General features: G+C 40.1%; 2 protein-coding genes across 3 annotated transcripts in view; one reads left to right on the forward strand and one right to left on the reverse strand.

Annotated features, from left to right (window-relative positions):
• Window positions 1–817: 817 nt before the first annotated feature.
• Window positions 818–6,391, forward strand: cbr4 (carbonyl reductase 4). Its single transcript, XM_059341307.1, has 6 exons — window positions 818–927; window positions 2,468–2,630; window positions 3,084–3,204; window positions 3,954–4,090; window positions 4,990–5,124; window positions 5,231–6,391. The coding sequence occupies exons 2-6, from the start codon at window positions 2,486–2,488 to the stop codon at window positions 5,407–5,409; spliced, it is 717 nt and encodes a 238-aa protein (XP_059197290.1). The 5' UTR covers window positions 818–927; window positions 2,468–2,485; the 3' UTR covers window positions 5,410–6,391.
• Window positions 6,392–9,309: 2,918 nt separating this feature from the next.
• Window positions 9,310–19,782, reverse strand: part of palld (palladin, cytoskeletal associated protein) — a 72,280-nt gene continuing 61,807 nt past the window's right edge. For both annotated transcript variants that reach the window (XM_059340677.1, XM_059340676.1), the window contains 8 exons: window positions 18,374–18,595; window positions 17,801–17,950; window positions 16,897–16,985; window positions 15,834–15,966; window positions 12,810–13,017; window positions 12,548–12,713; window positions 11,840–11,973; window positions 9,310–11,035 (listed from right to left, as the gene is read on the reverse strand). In XM_059340677.1, coding sequence (XP_059196660.1) covers window positions 10,875–11,035; window positions 11,840–11,973; window positions 12,548–12,713; window positions 12,810–13,017; window positions 15,834–15,966; window positions 16,897–16,985; window positions 17,801–17,950; window positions 18,374–18,595 — 1,263 coding nt within the window. In that variant the 3' untranslated portion in view covers window positions 9,310–10,874. The remainder of the gene's footprint in view (window positions 11,036–11,839; window positions 11,974–12,547; window positions 12,714–12,809; window positions 13,018–15,833; window positions 15,967–16,896; window positions 16,986–17,800; window positions 17,951–18,373; window positions 18,596–19,782) is intronic.

Genomic DNA, 19,782 nt, shown 5'->3' on the forward strand with positions numbered 1-19,782 from the left:
TGGAGGCTTACAGGCTCTGATAAACATCGACCAAGATATCGTCACGCTGTTAAAATAATCGCCTAAATCATTTTTTGTCAAAATTGTTTTTTTTGCCTAAATCACCTCCTCATGACGCCGGCCACCTATGGTAAAATCGCCTACATCCTCAGTTGATCAGATCATGTGATTTTACCCCTTTAAGATCATCACTTCTTTGACAATTTGGCACATGCATAGGCATCAGATAAGAACCCAGCAAAGAAGAGCTAGAGGGAGATTGTTTAGTTATCAGTTTAGTTTATCAGTCTTTTATTGTTGACACTTATATTGGTATCACTTTACTCTAAGGTGTCTACATAAGAGTGACATGAGCATGTCATAAACATGACATGGGATGTGTCATGAACATTAATGACACTTTGAAGTAACATTAATGCTCATGATACTTGTCATGTCATGTTTCTGACAGGCTTGTGTGACTCTTATGTAGACACCTTCAAAATAAAGTGTTACCATATCTTGCTTAAGTCACAAAGGCATGTTCAAAAAAATGCCAAAGTTATTTATTTCTCTTAAGTTCCATAATTTACACACAGTGTTATTACTATGCCAATAGCCATCCTTTGTTACATCCTTTTTGAGTGAAATGATCGATAAATGTCATACGTTACACTTTTGGGTATTTTTTTTGTGTTTCCTGCGAAACTTGAAAAAATGAGTTAGGCGATTATTTTAACAGTGTGGCGCTAGTGACAACAGTACTGTGCTCTGTGTGTCCACTGCGCCATCTATCGCCTAGCAACGGGTAACGCAACAACACTGAGAAGAAAAATGGCGGCGGCGTCCCTGAGCCACCTCTCTCCTGTTACTCGTCTTTTCCCAGTCAGCAGACTTATTTAACGACAAACTAGTTTTGTCCGTCTGAAAATAGCAGCCGAGAACAAGGTAAGTTACAGCTAGCGGTATAAACTTTATCATACTATCTCAGTTAACGTGTACTTAGCTGAAAACATGCTAACGTCAGCAGACAGCGAAGTGACACCAAGAACGACGAAGAGACTGTCCTCACTGAGACATTTGTGTTGATATAACATTAACTGAAAAAAATATTAAGTTCTCTGTTATGCTAAACAAGTCATCTTATTATTATTATTATTTTCATTATGCCTTGTTTTTCCGGGGTCGTTCCAAGGGTACTTCTGAATGTTTCCCAAGTTTATTTGGCACATAATGTCAACAGCACAAAGGGTCAAGTCGTAACCCTGTTTAAATACTAATCGCCTAACTCATTTTTTCAGGTTTTGCAGGAAACACAAAAAACTTCACCAAAAGTCTAACATATGACATTTATTGATCATTTCACTCAAAAATGATGTAACAAAGGATGGCTATTGGCATAGTAATAACACTGTGTGTAAATTATGTAACTTAGGCAATTTTTTGAACATGCTTTTGTGACTTAAGCAAGATATGGTAACACTTTATTTTGAAGGTGAATTTTGTTTTGTAATCAATAGCGCTCCTAATCCCAGATACTTCTTGAAAGTTATTCATTTTAATTGTGAGTACTGTAGAGCACCAGAGTACTTTAAAGGAATACTTTTTTTTAATTATATGTTATCAAGGTCCTATGTGGCTGAGGTCCCAAGTTTCCCAGGTTTATGTGGTCCATAGCAAGAACATGAGAAAGGGTCCTATGGCAGCAGGTCTTATGTTCCCCAGATTGATATTGTACATAATGGAAACATGACAAAGGGTCCTATGTTCCCAGATTCTTTTGTTCCCCGTTCTACGTAAGTGCTCTCCAAAGGGTCCTATGTGACTGAGGATCCATGTTTCACCAGATTCATATGGCCTAGAATGGGAACATGACTAAGGGTCCTATGATCCTCAAGGGTTCTACAGTTGTATGTTCCTCAGCTCGATATTGTACGACATAGGTTTTGGTAAAGATCAGGTTGATTGACTTTAACATTTTTTGTATGATCTAAAGCCTCCTAACAGTTTGAAATAATATGAACAAGTCAACAAATTACAATGTAAAGATTAGGAAAGAGGTATGGGTTAACTGGGTAATATTTATAAAATAATTAAACTTGGAACCATAGAAACTTGGACATGTCCCTTTTTCTCTACATTAAGAATTCTAAATATAAATACACAGTACTGTGCAAAAGTCTTAGGCAGGTGTATAAATGTCTAGAAGAATTGAAGCTGGTTTGAAGGCAAAGGCTGAACACACCAAATATTGATTTGACTTAGATTTTTCTTCTGTTCACTCACTTTGCGTTTTGTTAATTGATCAAAATAAACTATTAACATTCCTATTTTTGAAAGCATTTTTTCACACCTGCCTAAAACTTTTGCACAGTACTGTATATATATTACATTTTTCTTCAATATCTGTGCATTTTGCATATCATTGTAAATACAGTGTTGCAGTCATGTCCTGTGCTGATGTGCAGTGCTGCTGTCTGTCCTGCAGCGTTGCTTCAGGGTCATCATGTCCCGGCTGGCAGTGGTGTGTGGGGGCTCCAGGGGCATCGGGAAGGCTGTGTCCCGCCTGCTGGCAGAGAGGGGCTGCAGGTTGGCTGTTGTCTCCAGGAATGAAGATGCTGCCTGCGCCACTGTGGCATCCCTACATGGAGGTATAGAGCTGTACTTAGATAAATAAACCCAAACATGCAGTAAGCAACGTCTAAACATGCAACGAACTGACATTGATTAGAAAGCCTGGTCACTCATGACTGGACTGTTCAAGCACTGTCTGTTTTCTTACTTCTTCAACAATGCAAACTATTAAAGAAAATATTAAAGAACATTATTTTCCTCCCTGAGTTGGACTTACTACAAATGGTTTTCTTTCAGAAGCCAGTCCAGATTAAATTAAATGAATGGTAAAAATTGGATTGCAGGTACAACCTAAAGAAATCTGATGCTGACAGCATGCCTCTTTACTGCCATCTCACACACACAAGTGCAAACACATAGCACATTATCTGATGCTTTTGTGATATAAAATAGAGAAATTGTACACCTACAGTTCCTGCAGCCATTAAACCATTAAAACACTCACACACTGTCTGTATATGCTTATCTAGCTGACCACGTGGCCTTCAGCTGTGATGTCTCCAAGGAGCAGGAGGTGCAGAAAACCTTTGAGACGATCCAGAAGACCTGTGGAAACATCTCTTATCTTGTGAATGCAGCTGGCATCAACAGGTGAGCGGCCACGTGTCTGCTGACACCCTGACAGAACTCTGAACTCTATGGCTTATAGAGGTAGGGGAAAAAATCAATACAGCATAGTATCGCAATATTTTTGTGTGGCTATATCATATTGTTTCATGGCCTTCAAGTATTGATATTTAGTGTCCCGACAGCCGGCGGAGGCCGTATCGGGCTCACTTTTAGGAATATACTGGAGACACATGAATATGGTATCATATGAAACTAGAAGATCTAAGGAATTTATATGCACCATGTGCGTAAGGATATTGTGTTGGGCAGTGGTCGAACATTTAGACAAAGTTAGGCGTTTCGTTAAAAAAAATTAGAGCAGTGAAGCTTAAAGTTGAGGAAAGTTTGATAAAATGCTGCAGTTGTTGTCGTCCATACATGTTTGATATCAGTTCAGTTCAGTTTGACTGAATACTTTGTTGGTCAGTCTGTGGGTTTGACTCTCACTCTGGAGAAATAAAAAGACTGAAGTGAGATGAACAGACTGAGAATTTTCTCTTATTAGACAAAACAGTTCTTGATTGAATTTAATTTTGTGGACACAAAATGCAGTTGAACAATTAAATCACAATATATTGCAATCGTATTGTATTGTAATTGTATCGCTATACTCACCATATCTCAAAATGCTTAAAATTGCAATAATATCGTATCGGGATAAAATCATATGGTGGGGCCTTCGGTGATTCCCACCTCTAATGGCTTACCTGTACTACTGTGTGTGTGTTCAGGGACGCTCTGTTACTGAGGACCAAGCCGGAGGACATGGTGTCTGTGCTTCACACCAACCTGCTGGGCACCATGCTGAGCTGCAGGGCTGCACTGCGCGGCATGCTGCACACCCCGGGAGCTTCTATTGTTAACATAGGTACTGGCAGCTCTGAATGCAGCTGCCCCTATGATTAGTATTGTGTTTTCAGTTTGTTCACTAGGTGGCAGTGCACATCATTGCTACTTTCTTTAGTTTCACTGAAGTTTTGAAGGCCTGTACTTTTGACTTTTACATACAAGTTTGAATGTAATAGCCCATTGAGTACAGTGATTTTATTAGTATACTGAAATCAATTTAAATTAGTGGCTACCTTGAATGAACGAAAACTTCATCCATCAGTCTGTAAACCTGTAGAATGTTTTTGATCGGGACTAATGTAAATAAACGTGTCTTTTAACCCTCTGAATCCCATAACATTACGGTGTGTTTGAAAGGCAAGTGGGTTTTTTGTTTTACCTTGTAAAAAATCACAAAAATTACAACATTTATTATAGCCAAAAACTGTAATTATTGTGGGATTTTTACATTTCTGATGGTTTTTGAACAAATCATGTGGGATGAACGCTTAAAGTACTGGTATTTGATACATTTTTGTAGAACCTAAATATCTCATTTAAAATGTAGCCAGAAGCAAATCATTTGGACTAACCAGATCCTGTAATTTCAAAGTAAGTTATCAAAGTAATACAACTTTTGTTTCTCTTTTTTCTTTTTTTGCAATTGATGGCATTGTAACTGTGGCAACAAATTTCAAGTACTTCTGATTTAAAGCCCTAATTGTTTCCATAGTGGTGCTGGGATTTTATATTGGTGAGAAGATGAGGCACCAGTAAGTAAAACATGAAAGAAACCAAAAAAAGCACTGAAACCGCTTAGGGTTCAGAGGGTTAAACATAATGGCATCAAATACTGTAGTAGAGTCCTTCCAGTGTTTAATTTTGAAACATTTCTGTCATACTAAGTGATTTTAATGGACGTCTGTTTGTTGTTCGTAGGCTCTGTTGTGGGCCTGAAAGGGAACGTTGGCCAGAGTGTTTACAGCGCCAGTAAAGCCGGTCTGAAGGGCTTCACACGCTCTCTGGCTAAAGAGGTCGCTTCACGCAATGTCAGAGTCAACCTGCTGGCTCCTGGTACTTTACCACTCCATCTCTCCTCACTGGCTTCACTTTTTGTAGTGAAGTTTCTCTTATCCTATCAGTCTGATTTTTTTCATGTCCCTCTCCCCTTTACTGCCAGGTTTCATCCGCACTGACATGACCGCAGGGCTGAAGGAGGAGGACGGGGTGCGCTCCATCCCACTGGGGAGATTTGGCGAGCCGGAGGAGGTAGCTCAGGCTGTCCTCTTTCTGTTGGAGTCTCCCTACATTACAGGACAGGTGCTGGTGGTGGATGGAGGACTGCAGCTGGCTATGTAGGGAATCTGTGGATCTGAATTCTCTGTATGTGTCTCAAAAACAAGGACAGTGAGGCAGATGAAGGTCTCAGTAATTTTTACTTTAAAACTGTAAGTCTTGTTTCAAGAATAAGAGGGGGGAGGGCTCTGTGTTACTGATAACTGAGGAACAGCTGACACATGAAACGTGGACATTCAAACTTTTCTTGCTGCGAAACACAAGATTAAACAAAATCTTGGCACAACTTGTAAAAACGCAGTAAGTTGTTGACATAGGAGACAGAAAACCACATCTGTCGGAGGATTACTGTCCTGCTGCTCCGTCTTTCTGCTGAGTCACTCCGTCCAGCCACAGTAGGCGTGGCCTGATGTGTGTGTGTGACACTCGGTCATGACTAACACTGCTGACTCCAGAGTGTCTGGCCCAGTCCAGACCTCCGTGCCCTGAGGTCCTAAATTTGATCAGTGGATTGAACGCTGTTGGTCTTTTTCCATGACTGAAAAGCGCCCGCCACTGATCGTAGCGCTCGTGTTTTGTTTCCCCGACGCCCCCGGGAGACCCCCTCACAGCCAGCACATGTCCCCCCCTCACCCCCCACCCCCACCAGCGGCCCCCTGAGCTCACCTCTGGAGGGGCCTGTAGAGGGGCCAGCATGTTGGGCTGCAGCTGGAGGAAATTAGAGGTAGTGGTGGAGGTGGGGGGTATTTTTAGCTCTGGGAATGTTTTGAGTGTCTGGTTACAGCTCTGGACCAGGAGTGTGGACGGATGGGGTTGGAGGTGACTGTCATGCTCGGTGATGAGATTTGAAATGCTGCGTCGGTTGCTCCATTCACTGAAGCATGCTGTTACCAAATGAGCACCTTCGATTATGATCTCTCTTTAATCTGTAAATGTGCTAAACACTGTATTTTCTATTAAAGGGATAGTTTTGATTTTTCTTTAAAGTGGGGTTGTGAAGTGCTTATCCATAGTCAGTGTATTACCTACAGTAGATGGCGATTGGCACGCTCCAGTTTGGAGAAGCAGACAGGAGTACTGACACAGAAGATAAGCAATGTGCTGCTGTGGACAGGGGCAGCACCAAAATGTATTTTAGCCATCTAAAAAAATTATCATCAAAAAGTGTTAACTATATTTAAAATATTTTCAATTTTACATTGCTGTCAGACATCCCCGTTGCATTCTACGCTTGTGTCAGGCTACCAGTTAGTTCATTCCAGAGGGAGCTCCAGAGCAGAAGGCAGTAATGCAACTATTACACTGGTTAAACACAAGAAGAAGAAGGAGAGGAAGAAGGTCTTGAGAGAGAAGCTGTATCCCAATGTCCTCAAACGGCTGAATTTGAAGGATACTACGTCATCGACATCTGCCGAAGGACTGTCCCAGTGACCAGGATCCTCCAGACGACAGAGTCCTTCTTTTGACCAAATTCCAAGGATGCATGTGTGTATCCTCCGTGCACCCTGTGTACCCATAATGCCTTGCGCATGGAGATTTAAAAATGGCGAGCGAAGAAACAGCGACGCCGGCGGCACAATATGAATTTAAATAAAGTATTTTCAGTTTACAATGAATATTTGTTATCACATAACTTACAAAACTTGTGTTCAAAGTCAAGCACACCATATCCATAAACAAATGCCAGAATATTCAGCTAAAAGATAATAAACGTCATCTTGATACATTGCCAGTTAAGTTAATTGATGCCATCTCAGTCGCCAAAGTTATTAATTGTTAATTCATATGCCTCAGTCTGATGATGTACTATGTGCAAAGTACAAAGTAATAGGTTGCTATGCCATTCAGAAAGTTATACATTTGTTTATTGTGTTTACAGGGACCGACAGTCCACTATTATCCGTTATTGTTATTTATAAATAACTGTTGTACTGTACTCATAATGTACTCAAAATCATAGAAGACATTTCCATGATGAATTATGCGCCGCTGCTTTTATGAAACTAAGTAGCGGCCAAATTCAGCCAGGATCAGTGAAATATTCAGGTTTAATCCACTTTGTGGCCTTTACTTGCTAAATCGTGGAGATTGAACCTGAAAGCATCTTCTTCCATTTCCACTAATATGTGTCAGAGAGCTGATGCCAAAGCCACATCCATGTTGTGAACTGATTTTGAAATTGGGGCACTGAATTTAAGCAGGACCTCCAATTACACAACGATGCACACTGAAGGCTGTTCCGTTTGTGCGTTATACCAGTGATAGAAAGGATTCTGGCCTCGCCTCTGTAGGACCCGACTCCGAAGGAAGGAGCCTATCAAGGAAGGATCCTTGACATTGGGACACAGCCAGAGAATGGGATAGAGGAGAGCTCATCTGAAGTTTAGAAAAGAACGGCTCTTTTCGGGCAGTGATTCGGTTCGGTTCGTTCACGTCAACAATGTGTTCTTTCAAACAAATCAGTCGCGAACGAACCATCACTACCTTTGACAGAAACATTCATTTTACTTTGCAGTTATTCAGTTAGTTTGCATTATTGTGTGATTTTGATGAATCTGAACTTACCCTTAAAACACCAAAGTCAGACAATAACAAACAAACTAACCAAAAGAGGCAGTGTAAGACCAGCAGCTCTGGTAAAATTATGTTTTGCTGTTTTTATTTATTTAGTCTGGACCATAGATAAAAGCTTTAGTTCCTTGTTGAGGTAAAGCGGTGAAAATATTCAAAATCTATAGCTCGCACATAAACAAAATATTTATATTTCTTTTTTTTGTGGGCCCCCATCTTAGATAGATAGATAGAACTTTATTGTCTGTCACGAGTGACAGAAATTCGTTTTTGACAGGCTCATATAAAAAACACTAAGAAACAAACAAACATTAAAAACACAAAAATGTGTACAATCATGCTAAAAAGGAGGAGGGGGGGGGGGGGGGGGGGGGGGCTGTTAAAAGCAACAGAGTGTTCATTTTTTGTTGTTCAGGGTGGTTATTGCAGAGGGGACGAAGGATTTTTTGTAGATGTTTTTCCTGGCCAGTGGAACCTTATAGCGTTTGCCTGATGGCAGCAGCTGGAAGCAGTGGTGGAGGGGGTGAGAAAAGTCTTCTGTGATCAGGGTGGCCTTCCTGATCACAGACCGGCTGTACAGTTCTGAGAGGGGGGTTTGTGGTGCTCCAATGATTTTGCTGGCCTGGTTAACTGTACGGGAAAGTTTGGTCTTGTGTTTGGATGAGAGGAGGCTGTACCAGGAAGAGATATTGAAAGTGAGTATGGATTCAATGAGGGACTGGTAGACCAGAGTTAAAACATGTGTGCTGACATTGAAAGTCCTTAATTTCCTCAGAAGGTAGAGGCGCTGTTGGGATTTTTAAAAAAATGGTGTCTGCATGCTGAGAGAAGGAGAGGCAGTTGTCCAGGTCAGTTCCAAGGTATTTAAAAGACTCAACCTGCTCCACCAGCTGACCCTGGATGCTGAGTGGTTTAAAAAGAGCGGTTGCTGACTCTCTTCTGCCCCCACAGCACAGCTCTTTGGTCTTCTGGACATTTAGCTCAAGACAGAGCTGGTTAAAAGTCTGTGCCAGGTTTTCAACAGCCTGCTGATACCGGTCCAGAGCAGTGGTGTCAGTCAGGTGAGCCACCAGGGCCATGTCATCCGCATATTTAAAAAGGTTCATTCCCTCGCTGTTAGCACTACCTAGCTTAGCTTCTGTGCCAGTACTCCTGGCTGCTTCTCTAAACTGGGTGCATGCTGACCCCATCTACTGGAGACAGACTATGGATAAGGACCTCATACAACCCCACCTCAATAAATCCAAACTATCCCTTTAAAGGATTGGATTACATTACACTCTGATTAGCATTCTTAGCAAAAATTTCCACTCTGGCTGATAATGTGTTTTTTGGCATTCTCTTAATGTTTTAGGAAGCGCCTGCCAGTCTATAAAAACATCTCACGCTGTCTCTGAAGAGTTTGATTTTTATTAACTTTCATAACCTAAAATAATATCAGGAGAACAATCCATATACAGGCATTGATTGGCATAGAAATGTGCAAACACAGTAACTGTCAGCTGATGCAAGCTCTGAACAGACAGAAAAAGATGTCCACTTTGTATAGTATTACAGAGGTGACAAAAATAATAGATATAAATATACCTTGCTTTTCACTTTCTACCAGCTTAGAGTGATTTCTACCCCTGAATACTAGAAAAAAGTAGTGTTTTTATACATCCTGGAAACAGTCTTTTGGCACTGTACAAGTGTCCAAAAATAACATGCAAAGAAATCGTGTTTGCATTAAGCCTAAAAGTGATTTAAGGCAGTAAATATTTTTATAAAACTTCATGATACAGAAAGGATTGCTTTGTCTGTGAACAAAAGGTTGCTGATATAATTTATGTCAAGATTGTTGGAAATTTTTATACAAAAATAAAATGGACAATCTGTGTGTGTGTGCGCGTGTGTGTGTGCGTGTGTGTGAGTGCGTGTGCGTGTGTGTGTGTGTATGAGACAAATACACTGAAACCTTTCACAGCACCCTCTCTTGAGTGAGAACGTTGCTAGTCACCCTTTTAAAATAAACCACCAAAGAAAAAAAAATCACAAAAATGACCCTCAATCGCCAAAGTTTTCATCCATTTTTCACTTTTTCACTCACATCCGTCTATCAAGTGTTAACTTACTATATTAAAGTTCATGTCTGTCCCCAAAAACCTGCTTTTTTCCATCTCTTTTCCCTCCTTGATGTGTCCAAACTTCCTTAAATTCAAACAAATCTCATCCATGTGTCAGCGTACTTTTACCCAAACCTTATTCTTTTGCTAAAAAAACATACTGTATGTAAGGTCCGGCCTTTTTCCGATATCTGTAAGCTAACCTACGACAACACTGAAACTGTATGATACTGCAGTTACAACCAGATACTGTAGATTTGAGCTCTGTGCTACACAAGCCCACATAATAAAAGGTTGTCATCTCCTTCGTCAAAGCTACAGTGCTTTGAGTCATTCAGCCTCTGCTTAAGTCACCGTTTCTCCCGCATGTCTATTTTTAAACAGCTGGTGGAGTGCTACGTATAGATACAGTATTAGTCTGTGTATATCAAATGGCACCACTTGAACATGCATAGTAATTCTTTGTTTAATTTTTTTTATCTTAACAGTCATGAGAGGCACTTAATCAGACAACCCTTTGCGAAAGAGAGTCAACCGTACAGTTGAGAGAGCATATTTATGAACAGTCTTTCCACACTTCAATCATTTTCCAGGTCCAGTTAATAAAAAGGGAAACAACTCGATGAATGCTGAAATAAAATGGGTTGTGTCATACTATAAAAACATATGAAAACCACGGCTGCACCAGCTCACTCTGCCCACCGACCCTTTAGTTCGGTTTTCAGTTCAATGATAGAGTCCCTCAGGTGGACAAAGGTTATGTTCTGCCCCTCGCCGCCGTCATAAAGTATTTGTCTGCTGGGAACAAGGGCAGCTTTCAGGATGTTTCAGGGCGTGACCTCCCTGTGGTCTCTACAGGTCGTCACTTTCCACCAGGCCGCCGGGCTGCAGCGGGCTGGAGTCGGGGAAGAAGGCCGCCTTCACGTCCAGCCCTCTCTCTGTCAGTGCGGCATATCGGCTGGTGGAGGGACGCACCTTCTTGGGCTTGGGGTGGTTAGGCTGCTGCCACTGAGCTGAGGGGTGGAGCAGAGAGGGGTTAATAATGTGTAGAGAGGAGAAAAGCCTTTCAAGAAGTGTCTGATTTAACCCTCCTGTTATGTTGTGGGTCAAATTGACCCATTTCAAAGATTAAAAATAAAAAAAAAATTTTCAAAGTATCTTTTCAGGATGAAACTTCTTCTGCTTGGCTTAATAAGTGTAATCAACATAAAATGAAAATGGTTAATTTCACATATTTGCATGTTTATATTACATAGATACTGTACAATGGTCAATCTGACCTTGAGCAGAAGAGATGACTCATGTTAATTTATCGCTCCATAAAAATAAAAAAATAAAAAATAAAAAAAAATGTTTTTCAAAAACTTAATGTCATGTAAAACTATTCTATTTTATTTGTAGGTCTTTCCGATGTACATAGAAAAAAGTTTTTTTTGTACATTTTGTCTTTATTTGGAATCACATTTCAATGGCACATTGCAGCAGTCATCACCATTATAACTGGCATTGTGATACATAATTTCAGATTTAAAAAAAGTTTTAACATGCATTTTTTATGAAAAACGAGTGAATTATCCTCATTGGACCATGATCTGTAAGAGGTAAAGAACACCATTGCACTAAATGTTGATTGAAATGGTTAGTAATGGAGTTGATGAAATATAAACAATGTTTATTGGGATTTTTTAGTTTCTGACACTTTTGGATAATTAAACATGCCCCGGGTCAAATTGACCCACGAATGTTATTGATGTTCCTGAGAAACGAACATAACAGGAGGGTTAATGAGCAGTGTGTGTTTTAGAGTCAGAACTCACCGTGGACGTCGAGACGTGCAGTGCTGGATACGATGCCGGCGTCATTCTTGGCTGACACAGTGTACCAGCCGGCATCCTCTTTCATGGCTGGCTGGATGATCATGCACAGGTAGCCACAGTTGTCCTGGTGCATGCTGGGAGAGAAAATTAACAAAAATGTAGTTTAGTTAAAGTTACTAAAGTTAGTTATTAGTTTTTGTTTAATTTCTTGTCTTATTTTCATTTCCTGTTTTGTTTTGTTTTAATTATTGTTCAGTGTCTTTGAGTGTTTAGAAAGGTGCTTATAAATAAAATATATTATTATTATTATTATTATTTACATTTTCTGTTGTCATTAACCTGGGGCAAATGCAGGGTGAAGCAAGTAAAAAAAATTCTATTTATTTTCTTATTTTTTCCATTTGTTTTTAGAATTTTTTTGTTTGATATTTTTATTTAATGCATTTTTATATTTTTATACATTTGCGAGTATTATTTCCATTAATTAAAAGTTTTTAATGTATTTTTTGTTTTCAGAATTTTTAAAATATATTTGTAATATTTATTTTTATTTATTTATTGTTCCTTATACTATACTATAGCACAGTATTTTCAAAAATGTTTTGTCTTGTTATATATTGTTTATGTAAAAATCTAAAAAATAAATTAAAAAAGAGTAAAATATATATATATATTTATTTTTATTCTTAATCTAGACATTTTATTTACCTGATTCTGTCTGTGTTGTGAGTGAATGACTCATTCTCCCTCTTCCAGAAGATCTGTGGGTAGGGAACCCCTGTGACACGACACTCCAGTCGTACAGGATGACCCTCAGCCACACTTGTGTTCTGCAGCTTCTCGACGAATGAAGGGGGCTTGTGCATCTCTTTGGCTGTGGAAAGAGTTTGTTATTGAGATGTTTTCTTGGTCCAAAACATGCCAACATGTATCGTCTGCTCTGACCAATGCTTTGTAAGTCCCTGTTTACCTGCAACGATGAGTTCCAGGTTAAAGGAGTTCTGCCCGGCGCGGTTGCTGGCAATGCAGGTGTAGATGCCCGCGTCGCGGCTGGTCACGGGCTCAATGACCAATGAGTGCACGCCGTTTTCCCTCACCAGCATCTTGTGGGCGGAGTCGGGCCGGATGGTCTGTCCGTTCAGCTGCCAGATGAGGTCTGGAGTGGGCAGGCCGCTCACCTGCAGGTGGGACACAGCAGCATTAAAATCCACTCAACGTGTGAATGCTTGTCCATGGAGCAGACTGTGCTTGTTTGTGTTGGACAAAATGAGTATATTAGCTGCATGTGTTCTGTGGGGGCTGTATGTGTTTATTGGGAGTATGGAAACAGCAGTGTTTGGTTAATCTGTCTGTGTTGTGTTTGTCTGGAGGAGCCTGGGCGCCTCTGTGCTTTGTCATGGGAATAAACTGAGAAAAGATTAGTGTCTCTTTGCAAAGTAACACATGACCTCAATCACTGTGCCCACTGGCAAAATGTGCCACTGTGGATGTGGATGTGGACGGATGGACATAATTATGAAACAACGGGTCCCTGGGCAAAGACGTGCAGAACGCCCCCCTTTCTTACATAGACTTTGTGACATTTTTGCCTCTTTTTTATTTAGTAGTTGTTTGTAGCTGTTTTGTGACTTTTTGGTCTTTTTGTGTTTCTTTGTAGTCGTTTTTTGTCTCTTTGTAAACATTGTGTCTCTTTGTAGTGTCTTTGTGTCTTTTTGTGATGTATTTGTGTGTCCTAGTAGTCGTTTTGTGTCTCTTTGTAAACATTGTGTCTCTTTGTACTGTCTTTGTGTCTTTTTGTGATGTATTTGTGTGTCCTTGTAGTCGTTTTGTGTCTCTTTGTAAACATTGTGTGTCTCTTGGTAGTTTCTTTGTGTCTTTTTGTGATCTTTTTGTGTGTCTTTGTAGTCGTTTTGTGTCTCTTTGTATTTTCTTTGAAGTTGTTGCATGTTTCTTTGTAGTCATTCGGTATCTAATTTTTCCCCTCTTTGTGATCTTTTTGTGTCTCTTTGTAGTTGACTCCAGCAGGCTCATTCAGTAATCCATCCATGATCACAACAGAGAGCAGACTCAGCAGTGATAAGTATTTCTGGAAGCGTCCCAATACGCTTTTAGAAGTTGGGACATTTTAAGCATGGAAAGTTTGGAAAGCCACAAATGATCTGGAAATAAATATTTGCTATAAATATCCTTGACATTAAGGGCAAGGAATGGAGACTCTCGGTTTATTTCTGACAAACATTAAAAAAAGTCAGTCTTTTTATAGTGAGTTAATTGTGGGTCTGTTTTATTTTTATTACATGTACCAGCTTTCAAAGAGTTTCTAAGTGCTGCAGGCTGGCAGAAGCCAAGGTGATGACGAAGAAGATAAAGAGAGAAAATGAGCGTGAGCGGTGGGAGTGGTAGTGGGGGGGAAATAATTGAAGAAAACCTGATCCCACTTAATCCCTGAAAAATGACACCTCTGTATTCTTCCTGTCTGCTTTGAGCCATTCATAACGTGAGGAAGTGATGAAACATCTAGTCTCCGCGAGTTTTTATTCCCTAAAGAAACTGGAATGCACGGAAAGGGAAATGTTTCTTTGGCAGCGCAGACGTGGAGCCTCCCTGAAAGCAATACAGGCGCTGAATTAAAGGGCGGATCTGAAATGGCTTTCTCTATTACTATGATTAACATATTCTCTTTGGTGCGGGCATTTTTCTTCTTTCCAGGCATGTCTTATTTTAAAAGCTTCTTTCTTTCCTTTATCAAAGAGTAATGTGGATTGGATACTGTGTTCACCTACAGATTGGAAGCACAGGAGGCTGAAGCAAAAGTTGGCTGTCAGATGAACTATTCTGCTATTTTAGACTGTGATCACAATAGATTAAATTTACTGTAAGTCAACAGGCTTAAAAGAGGGTTAAAGTAAAAATACCAGATTCTGACTAACCCCTAAAAAGGACCGTGGTGCATAAAAAAATGTCTTCTTCACATTAAAGGTCATAGCTTGACATGCCATACCAGACCAAAAAAAACATAGCATATAATTTGTTTTTTCTTCTTTTAAGTTTTAAAACTGTCTCAAAGTCTCAAAGCTGTGATGTCGTGATGTCTGACCAAACACACTCCAGTGACTTCTCATATGAATCTTTTTACCAAGGAAAGCCATATCGTGATAAGTACAGCAAATCTTAACCTTTGTCTGTATTTTAAAAAAATGCCATAAAATTATAAATTAATATTATTTCCAACTTTCACTGAGTTAAAACTTTCAACCAACTGATTATAAGTGCCAAATATTTCTGTCATTTCTGGCCATATTTTTGACGCCCCATACTACCAATACTACTATAGTATGACTTCCCAAAATAGTTTTCAGAATTTTAACCCTGTAAATGCCAGTTTATTTACATGATAACTTTTTTTTTTTTTTAAAATGAAAAAACAACAACCCCAAAACAAAACCCAAATTGATTTTTTTTTCTGTATGCTTAATGCAAGGGTTTGGTTTTTTTGCATATAGTGCATAAAACACTGCAGTGCTCCTAATCCAGTGGCAATAACCCTAGTAGAAACCAAAAAAAAGCATGTGTTTGACCCATAGGACAAATATGCAAAAATGGCTCAATTTTGTGAAAAATTGTAAAAAATAAAAATTTCAAGCCGAGACTCTTTAAAGCTTGATATTATAAAATACATTATTTTATAATGTAATAGCTGTGGGATTAAAAAATGTCACCATTGTGTTTCAATGGGGACATTTTTTATCCACAAGTCAAAATGATAAAAACAAACACAAAAATGTCTCTAGTGGAGCACAAGGGTTAAACTGTGAACTTCAGCACAGTAAAACATGTTCAGGAATCTCTTTATCGTCATCAGTAAATAATGTTTTATATGGAAAGTGTTTCAGCCAATACAGGGCGTCACGCTGACCTTCCTTCCCCCTTTAATCATGTTGTACACCCGTGTTGGCACAGGTTGCACTCTGAGTAGCGAGGGGCGTGTATTTACCTTGCAGTCCATCCGGCACAGTCGGCCCTCCTGAACGATGAGGTCGCCGGGCGCCTGCAGGAAGTGGGGGCGGAAGTGACGCTCTTGGATATTATCATTCTCATCACCGCTGTCTCTAGACCTGGACCTGGGCCTGACAGAGAGAGGGAAGAGACAGCATTTAGGATTTTAAAAAAAATACACTTCTGGATATGTTCTTAGGCATTTTTCCATTCAGATTTATTTATCTTTTTAAATAGGTGGTATTTTAACTGAAAAATCTTAATTTTGTCAGAAAACGACAGATTTTTGTTAAAGAATATTAACAATTTCTAGGTTTTAGAGGTATTTTATTTGCACAAAGCCATTTGTTGAGTGTAAAACTTCCTCAAGAGCATGAATCTGAGAACTTTTTGGGGCCTTTTCTTATTTCCTGCTCTGGCATCCTTTCACTCGCTCTCTCTTGATCTATGAGAGTCTCCCTCAACCCTGTACAGCAGGTCAGGACCCATAGGTGTTCCTATGATTCTACCCTATAGCAATGACATCACCACTCTGCCTGCACGTCAACCAGGGAGAGAAAAGAAAGAGAGTGGGAGACACTGATTGCTATCTCCATCTCTCTTCTCACTCACAACATCTCAGGGAGTGTTCATCTTGATAACAGATTACAGGTGTGTTTTGTGAGGAGCGCCTGTGATCTTCTGTGCATTTTTTCTATATTTGGACTCAGATGAATGCACACTGTATATACAACGCCATTAGAGCATTGAAAAAAACAGACGATAGCAAACAGGTGTTCCCTCTCATTAACATGGAGCTTTTCTTTCCTGAAATAGACAGTTCAATGAGGAAAATAACTGTGGTCCAGCTCACGGCAAACATTTGTGTAAACAGCAGCTTCTTGGAACATTTGACATTAGAAAAAAAAAATGCTATTAAACGTGTGTGTGAGTGAGTACAGCAGTGGCGCAGATGGTGAGCAGCCTGCAGCACATGTGCCAGCCAGCAGCTCCAGCTCGTGAATGAAACATATTCTGTTTAGTCTCTAAACTCCGTCTCCTGTCAGTCAGCGAAGCCTCACCTGCGCATGTGTCCAGGTGCGGAGCGTTGGCTTCGACCTCGCTGGTTCACAGCCTGGACCATCATCCTGCCGGTGCAGCTCACCCTGCCCTGTGAGGTGGAAGAGAAACAGAGAGAGAGAGGAAGCTTATGAGGTGTTGACAATCCACCGCAGCAAAAGCAGCAGTCAGACAGGGAGGAGGAAATAAAATGTGAGTGTTAGAGCTGGAAAAGGCTGTTTGAGAATGTAACGCGTGGACTTTTGACCCTCATGAGGGTTTAGTGATTTCCCGTCTCATTCAACGCCCTCTTCCTCTTCAGGCTGGAGACTATTATCTTGATACTCATTATTCTCTCGCTAATGGGCGCTGACATCTTCTTAGAAGCAGCCAAACACGTGTGTGTGTGTGTGTGTGTGTGTGTGCGTGTGTGTGCGTGTGTGTGTGTGTGTGTGTGTATTGCATTTAATAGATAGATAGATGGACTTTATTGATCCCATATTTGGAAATTGTGATGATACAGCAGCACTACGGCACCAAGGCGACAAGGAGAGACACAGTAAAATAGTTTGAGAAAGCTCAATATAGAATAACATAGATCACAGAAGAAACCTCAGCATACTCTATAAATATTAGATACATATCTATAGGATTTCTATTATATAATAAAAATAAATGAACATTAAACATTTTTAAAATAGAAATAGAAATAAAATATTGTATAACTATATATTTATATAATAACAAATAAAAAAATAAAAAAATGTTTACAATTTAAAAAATAAATAAATACACTAATTAATTCCTAAATTAATATGTGTCATAATCTAATATGTGTGTATGTGTACTGTGTATTTGACTATTATTTATTATTTGTATGTATAATATCTTAGGTTGTGTTTCAGAGCTCTGCATCCGTCTGCTCACCTCAGGGTTGCCTGCCATGATGGTGTAGTTGCCGTCATCGTCGAGCGAGGCTGCAGCAGTGTGCAGGGAGCAGGTTCCATCAGCGTCACGGCTGATCCTGTAGTGTTCGCTCCTCTTGGAGATTTGCTTGCCATCTTTAAACCAGTAGACCTGTGACACAAGTTGAGACAGAACAGACGTTAACTATCAGACAAGTTATGGTTTAAGAGAAAACAAACATATCATATTCAAATTCTATTAATGCAGGGCTCTAACCCTCTTTGCCCTTTACCTCTCTGCTTTTCTTTTTTTTTTCGTCAGTTCATTCTGAAGCCTGTCATCACCATGCCATTAATGTGGACAGCGCCAGGCAGCCGGCCCGGGCCAGGCCTCTTATCACAACACGGAGCATATGTACAATATCTACACCCTCCATCATCAACATCACACATCAGCAACTCCCAAAGCAACGAGGCCAAGCCATCATAAATGCCTCAGCATGACCAAATATCCTTCTATTATTAATAATCGCCACAGCATCATCACCAAGAAATCATTCAGGTTGCTGACATTCTTTCATTAACAATCCCCCACCTTTGGTTTGGGGTCTCCATGAACTTTGCAGGAGAAGGTGACTGGCATGCCCTCAAAGACTTTGTAGTGTTTGAGCTTCTGGTTGAAGGACGGTGCCACCCCCTGGCCGGCAGAGTCTTCATCGTGCTGCACGTCCTCGTCTGATTCCTCCACGGGAGAACGCTCCAGACGGAATTCGATCTCACTGATCAGACGCTGCTCGAAGCTGGACACTTTGTATTCCTACGAGGAAAGAGAAGAAGGAGAGTGAACAAGAGAAAAGACTTGAGATAGAAATGAGGTCTGTGTGATCACGTGGCAAAGGCAAGCACATGTAAGAGCATGCAGAGAGCTATCAACAATCCCTGTTCCACGTTCTATACACACACATTAACCTGTCTTCATTGTCACCCAAACTACCAACTTTCTCCCAATTTTCTAATTCTTTCTGCCCAGATGAGCCACTCCTCCTTCCCACACCACCTCCATCAATCTCTCATCACTGCAGCTCTGCTGAGGCGGAGAACATCTGCAGAGCAGCGTGGTTCGATGACACATCACACAGATAATGACAGGCCTGGGGAACAGCTGCAGAACCAGCATTTATCTTCAATCTGCCGCTCATAACGACAGCAATCACAGAAGTGGCCCATCCTGATCTCCTGAGGTATTATCCTGTGCAGTAACAGCACCGAGGCAGCTGCTGCGGCATGTTCCTTTGTTTCTTAAAATCTAACAGCATAATATTCAATTATCTTTACTTTCTAAAGATTTAACTTAATTGCTGGTTAAATCTTAAATGCAGATTAACATTACAGCATGCATTGCGTGATGGAAGCACAGTCAGAACAAAGTGCAATCTGTGTAAACGTGCTGACAGATAATGTGTGTGTGTGTGTGTGTGTGTGTGTGTGTGTGTGTGTGTGTGTGTTGCAATCAAGCTACAACATGCTAAAAGGTGCAGAGACCAAGTCTTACACACGCTCAATCACTTCCATTCTGTCGTGTTTACAGACACACCTGCTTGTGAATGCACAACACAGTGAATACTGAACCACAAGGACAGAAACACAACTTCTGTACTGCTGCCTTTAGTGTGCCATTTGTTCCCTTATCAGCATTCCCAGGCCTGATCCTGTTCTGGTCAAAGTGAACATAGCTCAGCCTTAAGCGTGACTTTGTGTGAACATTTACACACAGTGAATGTAGAGCCCGACTGATTTATGGAGATTTTATGGGCCAATATTTCCCAAATTATCAGTATCTAGTGGTATTGGTGTATATAATTGATTATATTCTCCTATATGAAACCTTTTTAGAATAAACTGTTCTTTTTTTGTAATTAGTATTTTATCTATAGGCATTTATATATGGTAAATAAATAAAAGTAAACATTAATATATATATATATAAAATACTTTGTTCCTATC

This window comes from Centropristis striata, chromosome 9 (assembly GCF_030273125.1).
Source record: "Centropristis striata isolate RG_2023a ecotype Rhode Island chromosome 9, C.striata_1.0, whole genome shotgun sequence".
Lineage (NCBI taxonomy): Eukaryota > Metazoa > Chordata > Actinopteri > Perciformes > Serranidae > Centropristis > Centropristis striata.

Bases quoted from the DNA above. Each gene is read 5' to 3' on its own strand.
- cbr4 (XM_059341307.1), top strand. From the start codon at position 2,486: ATGTCCCGGCTGGCAGTGGTGTGTGGGGGCTCCAGGGGCATCGGGAAG. The intron at 2,631-3,083 runs GTATAGAGCTGT...ATGCTTATCTAG, and splicing joins TGTGGCATCCCTACATGGAG to CTGACCACGTGGCCTTCAGC. The intron at 3,205-3,953 runs GTGAGCGGCCAC...GTGTGTGTTCAG, and splicing joins AATGCAGCTGGCATCAACAG to GGACGCTCTGTTACTGAGGA.